The sequence below is a fragment of the Schistocerca serialis genome, chromosome 11 (assembly GCF_023864345.2).
Source record: "Schistocerca serialis cubense isolate TAMUIC-IGC-003099 chromosome 11, iqSchSeri2.2, whole genome shotgun sequence".
NCBI classification, from domain to species: domain Eukaryota; kingdom Metazoa; phylum Arthropoda; class Insecta; order Orthoptera; family Acrididae; genus Schistocerca; species Schistocerca serialis.
The window spans coordinates 82,629,762-82,644,096 of record NC_064648.1 but is presented as its reverse complement, the minus strand read 5'-3'; the positions used below and the strand labels follow the sequence as shown (position 1 = coordinate 82,644,096).

Below are 14,335 nucleotides of genomic sequence, written 5' to 3'. Positions count from 1 at the left end.
GCATTGCATATAGCTAGCAGGTACGATAAATGGAATTTGGTTTTTGACAGTTCTATCATTATCTTAATAGTAAATAGGTTGCACAGGTAAGCCAGTGAATTTAATTATCATCAAAGTTCATGCCCACTGTCACATAGAGTAATTGTCAGGATATATCTGAGAAAATACATCACTTCAGAGGTTTCAAATGGCTAAATAATTTGAGAAATGTGTTACCTTGTGAATTTCAAAAGAGTTTTAACACAAAGTCGGATGTGTAAAATTTTATGTTCATTTGCTCTGTAATTACCGTAAAACTGCTGGTTCAGTGATTGTTTGCAAGGCTAAAGATATGCATTAACAACATTCAGGGCCAACATTTTAAGCTGTGTCAACAAATAGCATTTGTAAGTTTCATTGAATACTCCATGCTCTCTCGCAGGCGAGTTGTTTGACGTGCTGGCTAGTCTGGATTTCGCATCGTGTAGCGTGTGCTTCACATACGTAACGCTCAAAATTTAATTTTAAAACAGTTCTGCTGCCCTGCTCTGAGATTAACCTATTTACAAATCAAAATAAATTTTACCAATTTCTGAGATACCAACCAGACATTTACAAACACGAGCTTAAACAGGACCACGTTTCAGACTATTTGGCGTCCGGTTGTAGAGCGATATGAGCAGAGAATTCCGGCGTGTTTGACGATGCGAGGGAAGGGGATGGAGTTCTGGGCTGTTTCCCCTCTGCTGTGGCGTGCTGTACCGTTCCAGTGAGCCGCAATAGCAGACAACACCAGGTGAAGGGCGCCAGGCGCGTGCCGAACTTTCGGCGAGATGCATAACATGGCTCTCTGTTACCTCCACAAAGAGCGTTTAATATCACGCCGGAGGCGTGTAAGATTGTGTCTCATATGGAAGTCATAGTTGCACACACAGCAACGAAACGTCAGCTTACATGTGCCACATGTGGGGAAGATGCGGCAGAAAGAAGCACTCGAGTTAACTGCGATACTTCCCAATGACGTTTCCCCTCTGTCTCCAGTACAACTGCTGTTTCTAAGAAACTCATTTAAAATGAAAGTGGCAGCTATGGAAAGTTTTAAAAGAAAATATCGGCAACGAGAGGGTCTGTGTGGGTAGGTGCCATGCATCCATTTGCCGAGAATTGGCCAGGATTACAATGGGCGGTTGAACTTGCTAGTAACCTGGACTGCGGGAGCAACACATTGAACTAAGGAGCATTCAGAAGTATTTTGAAATTATTAGCTGCAATAAACATACGTAAAGTTGTACTTCAAATCGGAGAAACGTATGTTTCAAGTAGTATTAATAAGAGTCTCGCGGAAGAGTTAAATCAGCTGTGAAATGTTGGGATACTATTTACGCAGGAAGTTGCGAAGTAGCAGAGAATATTGGAATATCACCTGAAGTGAACGTAATGATTGATGACGGAGAGAAACGGCAAGGCAGAAGAAAACGCTTTGTTGATGAAGCATCAGGGGACGATTTAAACCATAGCTCGAGGAACAGTTTTCAGCTAAATGCTTGCCACTTTATTACACAGCTGTAGGATAACTGTGAATCCTCCACTACAGTCCACCGCTCTACCAACTGAGCTACCAGAGGCTCTACACAGCTGTAGGGGACTTGACTGTACCGCGTGCAGCCACATGCAACACGGACACATTCCGTTTCCCGTGGAACTACGTAAGCGAAAACGATTCTCCGGTCCAAGAGCTTGTGGGAAACGACGAATCTTCCTACAGTGTAGACGTTAACAACGACGGTCTCGGAGAAGAAGTTTTACTGTTGAAAAGATTCGTGAAGTCAATGTTGTGTCTGAGCATTTCTTCTGCACCTTGTGAGTGAAGTGTGAGTGACTGCCTCACGGACTGTTGTGCCGTTTGCCTGCTGGCGCCTCACAAGGAGAGGGGCGGCTGACAGTTGTGGCAGGAGCCACGGACTGGCAGGGAGCGGCGAGCTGCGTCAGCTGCGGCCGCAGCACGGCCACAGGGAGTTGACAGGCGTGCACTCTCCACTACACTTATTTACTCGATGTATGAGTCAAAGTAAGTGTAATTTTATTACCTGTAGTTGCATGACTTGCGTTACTGTCTCAGCTTTGCCGTTGTGACCGATGAGTGTCGAGACTCCTGTGCGTCGTTGCGAAATTGCTTTCGTGTGCTGAAACTCGGCCTCAGTGTGCTGTCTCGAATACAACTATAATTACTTTGCTCGTTGCAATCTTTTACGTCAAGTAGAGACAACAATACCAGACAGAGAGGACTTCCTTCACATTCTGTATGCGTGTCATGTTGTGGTCTGATTGTGTTTAGTTAAATGTGGACTGACTGTATGGTTCCAGATGATAGTCGCATTATGTAGTGTGAATGCTGCTACTAATATCTCATTGTTATTTAACACAACAGGTACGGTAGAGTAGAATGTTTGCTGAATATGGAGAAGTAAATTGAGTCTGATATCAGGAGCGAAAATTCTGGTGATAGAACTGATATAGCGTTAATCTCGGTATGTTGCAGATTAGAGTAGTCTGATGCAGCACCTTGCAGGCAGCTGTGAAATACTTTTCAGCGATCAGATATTATAGAGCAGTTGTGTTTGTTCACAATGAACTGTTAACTTTTGCCAAGTTTAGTCTGGAAGGGTACTCTTGAGATTTTTCTTGAGAGAAGGATTGTCCATTGTTATATGAATTATTTTACTTTTATCTGGCGTTGTCTCAGTTTTGCTACAGCATTGCTTAGAGTATTTGTGTGCTGTATGTTACTCGAGGAGGGCTGAAATTAGTGAGTCACAATAGGATTGAGTTTTTTCGATCTTTATTTAAAAAATATGACAACTGCTTTTCTACAAATTGTTTCAGTTCCTGTTTTTTTGCACAGAGTTCGCTGGACTGTCTGCCTCATGACAGCATCTCCATTAGCCGCCTCCGGTTGCACCGCCTGGCGATGTCCAGCGCTGTCTCCCCACCACGAGTTGTGGCCCACCTGCCGGCCCCCGCGTCGAGCAGCGCAGCCGCCACTTCTGCGTGGCCACTGAGTGCCGCGTAATGCAGCGGCGTCCACCCGTCATCATCCCTGGCGTCCACCGCCGCCCCCGCCCCCACCAGCAGCCTCGCCGCCTCGACGCCTCCCCTGCGCGCTGCCCAGTGCAGGGCGGTCTGCCCACCGCCGCCCCTCGCCGCCACGTGGGCCCCTGCGGCGATCAGCGCCCTCAGCTCCCCCACTGCCCCCTGCTGAGCTGCCTGGACCAGCCTCGTGCCCCTCTCCTCTGCAGAGGGGCTCCTGCACAAAACACACAAACTGCCACTCTCTGCTGCAAACACACAGCACACAGAATGAGGAAAACACCCACACGAGGAAACAACTGTTGCGAATACAAATCTGTCCTGAAACAAACCTACCGTATTCCCCCCTCCCACAGTACAAAACAGTGCGAAATTGTGTGTATGTATTAAATTGCAGTACATCTGTTCTATCCCCCTCATAAGAAAATCTTCATTCATCGTCCATTACAAATAGTATTATACAACCTCTGAAAGAATTACATTGTCACATTTTGTCACACTCATTCCTGCAAGTCAGCTCCTTCGCTCTTGGGACGCTACACCTAACCAGTCGCTCACTTCAACTACAGAACAGGCTTCTTGCAGCTAATACTGGTCTCTGTCTGCAGCTTCACTGCCAGAGGTCACACACAAGAAGAATCCCATCTCCTGCTTTTCAAACAGACACTTTCCTGGTATGCAGGCAAAAAAATTTCACTGCAGTTACCGGCAGTTTTCTTCATTCAGCCTCACCAAACACAAACTTTCTGACACACAGATAATTTATTCGAAACATGTGAGAGATAACAAACACCCAATCGGCAACACCACCCCCTTAAAAAAACTGTCTCTGCGCGCCTGCGCGTGTCACATTTTATGGCCTCATAGCATACGCACGTGTATTTAACATGTGCTATCATGCTGAAAATCATCTGAACGATCTCAGTTGTCGTCCATCTTAATGTTTTTGCGGCGTAAGGGCTGTTCCATAAAGTTTCTGGCGTGCACCCGCATAAATTCAGTGGTTCAGTCCTCGGGTTTAAAAGAACGGACCAAGTGCGGCAGCGTCAGTCACCACAGCTCACTCTGGAGATGGCGGGACTGTGTTCGGCCGATATATTAGGAGAAGACGCTGAATTTATGCGGCTGCACGCCAGAAACTTTATGGAAAGATCTGAATTGTGTTTCGCCTGATTTGTAATCAATCCTCATAACATTGTTCCTCTGCTCTGTTTCCGGTACAGTCTTTGGCTATACAAAATGTTCACTGCATGAGGCCACAAGAGACAACTGCTCCGTGCGACCATCAGTTTAGATGCAAATTAATAATTCCATAATGCAAATACCAGAAAACGTGTTATTCGAGATTACACAACCATTACGTTTGCATATACAAATTTATTGTAATAAATGAAACCTCAGAAAGCAGCATCCTCCTTTAAATGACACGACGAAAGTTTTCTCACTGCGCTACTATCTGGGAATGCAATCCAGCAAGTCAAGACGAAATATCTCACGTATGGTTTCAGTCACAAGTAACAAAGAGTGTCCAAGTTGAAACTTGAAATGATCTGCCATAAAGTTGTGTGTTTCCCGGAGATTCGAACGCAGCACTTGATAGGATGGTTAACTAAGCACAATGAAACGCCAGAAATCGTCATTTTTAACCAGCAATGAGATGACAAAGTAAAACCAGGAGACGAAAGTGTTTTGTGTTATGCGCGTTATGCGCACTCAAACCCAGTACCTATCGACACTGACCTGTAGTCACGCGTAGACGTTATACACTGATTTACTTCATTAGCAGCGAAATGTGCGCATTTCTGTATTGTAAATACAATTATGAAAAGTTTCTGCTGACTAGCAATCGAACCCTGGACACACAGTTGTTGACTACATACAAAGATACCTCGACTGTACTATTCTCTTTCACTAGTAGCTAGGAGTGGCATGTTTGAAAGTGACACGACAGGACGAAAAGCTGCCCGTCTGACTTGGGACTCGAAACCAGTACCACCATTATTGTTATCAAAGCCCAGAGAATCGGTAAAATCAGAATAATTTCTCGCATGTGTTTTGCTGTGCTCATGTTGCAACTTAAAGTGACATGCCAGGATTCGAACCCAGAGATGTGTCTTTTGTGAACGTTTTTACGACTTTGCAGACAACCAGAGACAATGAAGCAGTGGAAATGCATCATCTGAAAGTGATCAAACGTGACGAAAAGGGAGATCTGAGTTCGAATTCCAGTCCATCGTCAATATTTCCACGTCTCAGGCTCGAATACAGTAAGAGTCAAGTGCGCTGCGGCCTTGTACAGCAATTGGCTCAATGATTTAAAAAAATATCGCTTAAGAAACGTGACTGGTGACAGAGTTTCGACCTGGCGCGACTTCCGCCTCTGTCAGGGCCCAACCTCTAGCGCCTCTCCTCCAGGCTACCAGAGGTGGGAGAGATGCTGCTTATGCTTGGGAAAAATGATTGCCGGATGTGAGAAATGAACCCAGACCTTCAGCATATGTAGCAAGAATCGTTTCAACTTTTTCCTAACTAGCAACTATTACCACGAATTAAAATTCATGCGAGTTGCGGTATTCGAATCCACTACATGCAGACTAGAAACTCGCGCCCTTAACCCCTTTTCTTTCATTTAATTTTTTAACCATTCCGAGGTCTGGCCACGACGCCTCCCCCATACCTGTCAGAGTCGCTGCGCTATTTTCGCGCATAATTTTTTAATTTTTTTTATTTCTAATTTTTTTTTATTTTCAGCACTTTATCTGAAAGACCATGTTTGCACACAAACTATCTCAGCTGAGAGCGACGCCTTCCAAGCTCTGTGTTCACGATGGTTTGCTTTCCGATTTATTTCGCAACATCTTTTAACTCGCCCAATGCCTCAGTTCCCGAGGCTCCTTTGGAAAGTTGGTCTTCTGCCATCCCTGAGTACTGCACTCGCTGGAAGCTCCGTGCTGCGATTCCTGATACAGCGGGTGACGATGAATGTAACGCAGAACAGCAGAAATCAGTGCAGTCGCTTCTGGTTAAAAGGAGTTCCGACACACGGAATGAAGTAAAATAAAGTGTACTAAAAAGTAGCATGTGTTCTGTCGTGAGGACCAGCTTTTCCTCCGAGATTCCTTCAACACAAAATAGAGTGCTTCTGAGCTATGTATTTCAAATTAGATTTCTGTTTCCTTAAAAATAAATAAGGCAGTAAGAAACACCGTTTAACACAAAAGAGCTTAAGGACGATTTATTATGATGTTATTGCGTTCACGACTTTTTCTATTCACTTTGCACACTGTACCACGTAACTGTATGTACTGAAACATGTTTTTAAGTTCCTCTCGCAGTTTCCCGCCTCAGCGACGCACGCGCCGCCCCGTGGTCCGCTTGCGCCCGGCGTGCGTGCGGCGACCCACCCACCCAGCGCCCGCCCGTCTCGCTTCCCTCTGCTGGCAGGTGATACGTTGTTTGTCCTCTTAGCCAGTTTACAGCATTCCTTTATTCACACGGCACGTCGCTACGATTAAAAAAATTGGAAGGCAAGGTACTGGGAGTAGAGTTCGTGCTATTGTGGCTAACAATTGTCTGATAACTCATCAGATGTTCACTTGAGCACGTACAAACCTCGCCTGCTATCAGGTCGTAGTTCTCTCACGTGATGCCGACCACCCGGGTGGACTGCCTCAACTTTCGCTTTGGTTGCTACTTTCCTGTTTACTGCCCTCTACGGAGTACTTTTCACACTTGTTGCTAGGTGAGGGGCGCCGATGTTTGTCCAGATGGCCCTCCGGCTGTACTGCGGCTACTTTTGTACAGTCACGTTTCCGCTTTTGCTTCTCATTAATTCCACGTACATGCTGTTGACTTTTACCATATTCGACGGCCAACTCTGGTTTGAGTATAACTGAGTTCGAATCAGAATTGTTCAAAATGATACAAGCCATTGGCGACGTGCCGTACATCTGTGGGTGGATTCGAGACAGTGGGAGTAATTTCGTCTGGTAAGTGCGGCGTGAGGGTCGTCTGTGTCTTCTTCGGCATCTCGTGTATGGAACATACGAATATAGTTTCTCACTTTCTCCCAAAGTCGGCAATATTTAATCCCCCCCCCGTTTCCGCCTGAGATGGTCAACGTGTCAAACTTTATCTTAAAAATATTACCACGAGTTACAAAATGACCCAAAGATGTCAGAAATCTTGCTGCTGTTTCACCTGGTATGGGTAAAACATGTGCCACACAGTTGACTTTAGAGACCATCTACATATGTGCAAAGTGTGGCCTTTGGATGTCGTCAAGCCTTCTCTATGTTCTTTGACTCCAACTGGCACGCCGGCAAGCACTTTCTTAAGAGTTTGCAGCTGCAGTACGATTTATATTAGACCTGTAGTCCAGAGCCAGAACTTGGACTGAGGTCTCCCGTGTTTTGCAGACATATTCCACGTGTGATTTAATGTTGCTCGGCTTCGCGGCTGATGCAAGTTGGTATTTGCTGGTGACCTGCAATGCCTTCTGCGACTCGCTCTCGCCGGAGATCACGAGACCCACGTCACCTGTGTGTGGCCTACACACGATATTCTGGCGATATGTGTGTGTGTCTGCATGCGTGCAGCCCTCGTAGCTGTCTCTGCAGAGCGGCTAGCAGGGCCTCAGCGGCAGCGGCGAACGAGGCCCTCCACACAGCACCACCTCGGCGCACACAGCTCTGCAGCTGCCTTGTTAGCTGACCACTGATCATGACTTGCAAACTGCTGTTCTTCAACATTATAAGAATTACCTTGACAAAATATTGCAGAAAATCCAGTACTGCCATTGTTTCAAGAAGGCACTGGTGACTCACCCTATCGAAAGCATTCCCGAAATCGAGCGACATTACGGCGCACTCGAGCGTGACAACATGTGCCGCAGCTACGATGTCTCTATATTCACGGACAGTTTGAATACTTGATCTGCCTCTACCCACCGTAGTTCGATACGGGCCACTCACCTCATGCATTGTCATTTTCACTCTCCAGGCAAGAACGCGCACCATTAATTTTGTAATCACCATTCAGGGCAGTAACTGATCTCCAGAGTCCCTTTAGTCAGCCATAGTGCCACTAGTGTCAGTGTCGTCGTAACTGCCGTCTGCTTCACGTCTGCTGTGCAGCGAGCTACCTTAATTTAAGTATTAACTGTATTTTTTTTTACTTGTCACTGCTTCTTCGGTGTATTTTTGCTTTTAGGAAGCTTTAATTGTCGAGTGTTCCATAGATTTTGTGTTTGGTTTGAATACAGTCAGAGAGAGAGACCCTTTAGTCAGCCATAGTACCAGCAGTGCTAGTGTTTTGAATACAGTCCTTAGACAAGTAGGGCTTTTTTCACTGTTTTCTACAAGAAGTGTCTAGTAACCACACTTAAGTCTACTATCAGCCGCCTTTAGTGAATTAGCAGTCTAGTTAAAAGTTGATTAACTCTCTACAGTAAATTGATTTCTTAGGACGGATAGGATGTGTGACTGCTGTGTACGGACGCAGGGGGAAGCTGGCCACTGTCCGCGAACAGCTGAACGTGTTGATGGCCGCGGTCAGCCGTCTTCAGGCTGCTGCCTCTGAGTGTAGCGGCAGTGGGGAGCCTGGTGCGTCGCATGGTACACCCCAGGTGTTACACATGCGTCACCCACTGTCCCTGCTGTCGAGACATCTTCGCGGCTACTGGGCGGGGTTGGGCCACCCTCTCCCCAAGGGGAGTGGCGGGTTCAGCGGCGTTCGCGGCGCACGAGGCGGAGGGTCAATGTGGAGCTGGCCGTGTGGCATCGCCCGCTCTGCCTGTGAATGGACATGTGGCCGCTCCTTTAGCAAGGTCCGAGCAGGCACACGGGGGGAGGGGTTTATTGGTTATTGGGAGCTCCAACGTTAGGCTTAGGGAAAAAGCGGAAAGGTCTGGGAAATAGGCCAGTGTTCACTCTGTCTGCTTGCCGGAGAGTCTCACCCGAGATGTGGAGGAGGCCCTGCCGGCGGCCATAGAGAGCACTGGGTGCACCCGACTGCAAATTGTTGCTCATGTCGGCACCAATGACTCCTGCCCTCTGGGTCCAGAGGTCATCCTCAGTTCATACAGGCGGTTGGCGGAGTTGGTGCAGACGGAAAGCCTCGCTCGCGGGGTGGAATCTGAGCTAACTATTTTTGGTATCGTTCCCAGAACCGATCGCGGTCCTCTGGTTTGGAGCCAAGTGGAAGGCTTAAACCAGAGGCTCAGACGATTCTGCGGTGATCTGGGGGTGCAAATTTCTCGACCTTCGCTATCGGCTGGAGAAATGTAGGGTCCCCCTGAATAGGTCAGGCGTGAGGAAGCGGCTACAAGGGTAGCAGAGTACGTGTGGAGTGCACATGTGGGTTTTTTAGGTTAGAGAATTCCTTCCCAAGGCCCAACAACACCCCTCTTGAGACGCGACAAGGTAGTAGTAGGCAAAACGCAACGGGGAATAACAATATTAATAAGCTATTAGTAAACTGCAGGAGTGTCTATAGAAAGGTCCCAGAAATGCTCTCATTAATAAACGGTCACAATGCCCACATAATACTAGGGACAGAAAGTTGGCTGAAACCAGATGTAAACAGTAATGAAATTCTAAACTCAGATTGGAATGTATACCGCAGAGACAGGCTGGACAGTGAAGGGGGTGGCGTGTTTATAGCTATAAGAAGTGCAATAGTATCGAAGGAAATTGACGGAGATCCGAAATGCGAAATAATTTTGGTGAAGATCACGGTTAAAGCAGGCTGAGACATGGGAATTGGATGTCTCTATAGGCCCCCTGGCTCAGCAGCTGTTGTGGCTGAGCACCTGAAGGATAATTTGGAAAATATTTCGAGTAGATTTCCCCACCATGTTATAATTCTGGGTGGAGATTTAGCCGGATATAGACTGGGAGACTCAAACGTTCATAACGGGTTGCAGGGACAAAGAATCCAGTGAAATTTTTAAAAGTGCTTTATCTGAAAACTACCTTGAGCAGTTAAACAGAGAACCAACTCGTGATGACATTAGACCTTCTGGTGACAAACAGACCCGAACTATTTGAAACAGTTAACGCAGAACAGGGAATCAGCGATCATAAAGCGGTTACTACATCGATGATTTCAGCCGTAAATAGAAATATTAGAAAAGGTAGGAAGATTCAAATGGTTCAAATGGCTCTGAGTACTATGGGACTCAACATCTTAGGTCATAAGTCCCCTAGAACTTAGAACTACTTAAACCTAACTAACCTAAGGACATCACACACACCCATGCCCGAGGCAGGATTCGAACCTGCGACCGTAGGAGTCCCGAGGTTCCGGACTGCAGCGCCAGAACCGCTAGACCACCGCGGCCGGCGGTAGGAAGATTTTTCTGTTTAGCAAAAGTAACAAAAAGCAGATTTCAGAGTACCTAATAGCTCAACACAAAAGTTTAGACGTAAGTACATACAGTGTTGAGCATCAGTGGACAAAGTTCAAAACCATCGTACAATATGCGTTAGATGAGTATGTGCCAAGCAAGATCGGAACAGATGGAAAAGAGCCACCGTGGTACAACAACCGAGTTAGAAAACTGCTGCGGAAGCAAAGGGAACTTCACAGCAAACATAAACATAACCAAAGCCTTGCAGACAAACAAAAATTACGAGAAGCGAAATTTAATGTGAGGAGGGCCATGCGAGAGGCGTTCAATGAATTCTAAAGTAAAGTTCTATGTACTGACCTGGCAGAAAATCCTAAGAAATTTTGGTCTTGTGTCAAAGCGGTAGGTGGATCAAAACAAATTGTCCAGACACTGTGACAGAAATGGTACTGAAACAGAGGATGACATACTAAAGGCTGAAATACTAAATGTCTTTTTCCAAAGCTGTTTCACAAAGGAAGACTTCACTGTAGTTCCTTCTCTAGAGTGTCGCACAGGTAACAAAATGGTAGATATCGAAATAGACGACAGAGGGAGAGAGAAACAATTAAAATCGCTCACAAGAGGAAAGGCCGCTGGACCTGATGGGATACCAGTTCGATTTTACACAGAGTACGCGAAGGAACTTGCCCCCCTTCTTGCAGCGGTGTACCGTAGGTCTCTAGAAGAGCGTAGCATTCCAAAGGATTGGAAAAGGGCACAGGTCATCCCCGTTTTCAAGAAGGGACATCGAACAAATGTGCAGAACTATAGACCTATATCTCTAACGTCGATCAGTTGTAGAATTTTGGAACACGTATTACGTTCGAGTATAATGACTTTTCTGGAGACTAGAAGTCCACGAGACTCAGAAGGCCATAGACACGGGTTCACAGGTAGATGCCGTGTTTCTTGACTTCCGCAAGGCGTTCGATACAGTTCCCCACAGTCGTTTAATGAACAAAGTAAGAGCATATGGACTATCAGACCAATTGTGTGACTGGATTAAAGAGTTCCTAGATAACAGAACGCAGCATGTCGTTCTCAATGGAGAGAAGTCTTCCGAAGTAAGAGTGATTTCAGGTGTGCCGCAGGGGAGTGTCGTAGGACCGTTGCTGTTCACAATATACATAAATGACTTTGTGGATGACATTGGAAGTTCACTGAGGCTTTTTGCGGATGATGCTGTGGTATATCGAGGGGTTGAAACGATGGAAAATTGTACTGAAATGCAGGAGGATCTGCAGCGAATTGACGCATGGTGCAGGGAATGGCAATTGAATCTCAATGTAGACAAGTGTAATGTGCTGCTAATACATAGAAAGATAGATCCCTTATCATTTAGCTACAAAATAGCAGGTCAGCAACTGGAAGCAGTTAATTCCACAAATTATCAGGGAGTACGCATTAGGAGTGATTTAAACTGGAATGATCATACAAGTTGATCGTTGGTAAAGCAGATGCCAGACTGAGATTCATTGGAAGAATCCTAAGGAAACGCAATCCGAAAACAAAGGAAGTAGGTTACAGTACGATTGTTCGCCCACTGCTTGAATGCTGGTCAGCAGTGTGGGATCCGTACCAGATAGGGTTGATAGAAGAGATAGAGAAGATCCAATGGAGAGCAGTGCGCTTCGTTACAGGATCATTTAGTAATCGCGAAAGCGTTACGGAGATGATATATAAACTCCAGTGGAAGACTCTGCAGGAGAGACGCTCAGTAGTTCAGTACAGACTTTTGTCGGAGTTTCGAGAACATACCTTCACCGAGGAGTCAAACAGTATATTGCTCCCTCCTACGTATATCTCGCGAAGAGACCATGATGATAAAATCAGAGAGATTAGAGCCCACACAGAGGCATACCGATAATCCTTCTTTCCACGAACAATACGAGACTGGAATAGAAGGGAGAACCGATAGAGGTACTCAAGGTACCCTCCGCCACACACCGTCAGGTGGCTTGCGGAGTATGGATGTAGATGTAGATTGTTTCTATTATTTGTGAGTTGTTCAACGTGGCAGACTCTGTTGAGAGTATCGCTGTCTCCAATTCAATTCCAGTTCCAGCATTAATTACAGTGACATACCCCAAGAGATCGTGTAGCGCAGCGGCCGTTAGTTCCTGAAGTAGAATAACATCAGTGTTTGCCACATACATAAAGTGTTTCAAGCTACATAATTTTGGATGTTTGAAGCTGCAATCCTGTAAGTTTGACACGGGTTCGTAATGTACCACGTCTCATAAATTCGACTCTCTCATCGAATACACTCGTACGAAATCTATTGACAAGTGTGACAGACGCATCCGCCTCCTGCCACTTGGGTCTGGGTGAGGTAACCGTTCGTTACCGGAGACTGACAGGTGCGCGTCTGGAAGCTGAACGAGTTTCTGCCGTTTCCCCATCTGCCGCCACCTCGTCCGAGCAGTTCTTCGCGAGCAGAAACCTGAACAGGTCATCCGCGGCTGTTGGGCGCGTTTCTGTGGGGAGCTGCGCTTGCGTCTCGCTGTACTTCCGCGGGGGCGGGCGCACTGGCGGCGGCTGGTGTGTGGATGACAGGTCAGGCTGAGCAGTGCGACTGGAACCTCCCTCCGAAGTTTCATTTACTTTCTGGACTGCTTGTTGGACCTTTTCGCGCTTCAGTCGACCAGTTTGTGTCTGCTGTGCGGAGCTGACTCATACCAGCATCTCCCGACATTCACGAAGACACAAAGACTGCAGCGGAGTGCTGCGATAAGCTCTCAGACTCACCGCAGCTCGCAGCAGAGGTCCGCACGCGGCGGCCGCTGAAGGCACACTGGCGTTCGTTTCACCAGCAGCGGAATGTGGGCGTGTCTGGTTTGGAAATGACACGACGAAAATTCCTGTGGCGACTGGGAATCGAACACTGCACATACCGTTCAACTACATGAAAAGAAACGCTGACACTCTTTTTCACCACTAGCCAACAGCCTCTGACTAAATCGAAACCCATACCCATTGTTATTGTTGACAAAGTACTCAGAGGCGTCAAAAATCGTAATTTGTCACATGAAGTTTGGTGTGCCCTTGCTAAAAATTGAAAAGACAGACCAAGATTCGAACCCAGTCATGCATCTTTCGTCAAGACGGTAACGACTTTGGAATCGTGGGGAAACAACGGAACAGTGGAACTTTTTTTTGTGGTAACGTCTTACTGGACCCAACTGCTGAGGTCATCGGTCCCTAAGCTTACACACTACATCATCTAACTTGAACTAACTTACGCTAAGGTCGACACACACGCCCATCCCAGAGGGAGGACTCGAACCTCCGACGGGGGCAGCCGCGCAGACCGCAAGGCGAACGGTGGAAAGTATCAACACAAAGCCATCAGACGTGACGAAAAGCGAGATCTGAGTTCGGATCTCAGTCCAGCAACGATATTTTGCACATCTCATGCCGAAATAAAATAAGAATCAGCTGCCCAGTGATCTTGCACGATGAGTGGCACATTCATCAAAAAACACTCTCGCGTAAGGAAGCTTACTGGTGACTGACTTTCAAGCTGGCATGATTAGGCCTCCGCCATGGCCCAACCTATAAGGACTCTCGCGCAACAAGTAGCAAAGTGACGTCTCTTATGTCCGTTTGGAACCACAGTGCAACACTACATTTTTCGAATTACGTCACCAGAGGTGAAGATGTGCTGTTTGTACTTCTTACATTGATTGCCTTATGTGAGAACCTAGCCCCGACCATCACAAGAATCATTCCAAATGAACACCCGTCTGCACACAGCACTGGTTCATGACTGTGTCGTCATGAAGGCCTTTGCACACTAATGGAAAATTCCGATTCCGTGGAGGTCACTGGCCACCTTGGCTACCTAAGGCGTGCTCCTGACTTGGTTCTGTTATC

General features: G+C 46.6%; 1 protein-coding gene across 1 annotated transcript in view; it reads right to left on the bottom strand.

Moving 5' to 3' along the window:
• Positions 1-2,801: 2,801 nt before the first annotated feature.
• LOC126426681 (ankyrin repeat domain-containing protein 1-like) overlaps positions 2,802-14,335 on the bottom strand; it is a 115,300-nt gene continuing 103,766 nt past the window's right edge. Inside the window, exon 4 of the mRNA XM_050088572.1 lies at positions 2,802-3,283. Within this exon, the coding sequence (XP_049944529.1) occupies positions 2,902-3,283 (382 nt within the window). The 3' untranslated portion in view covers positions 2,802-2,901. The remainder of the gene's footprint in view (positions 3,284-14,335) is intronic.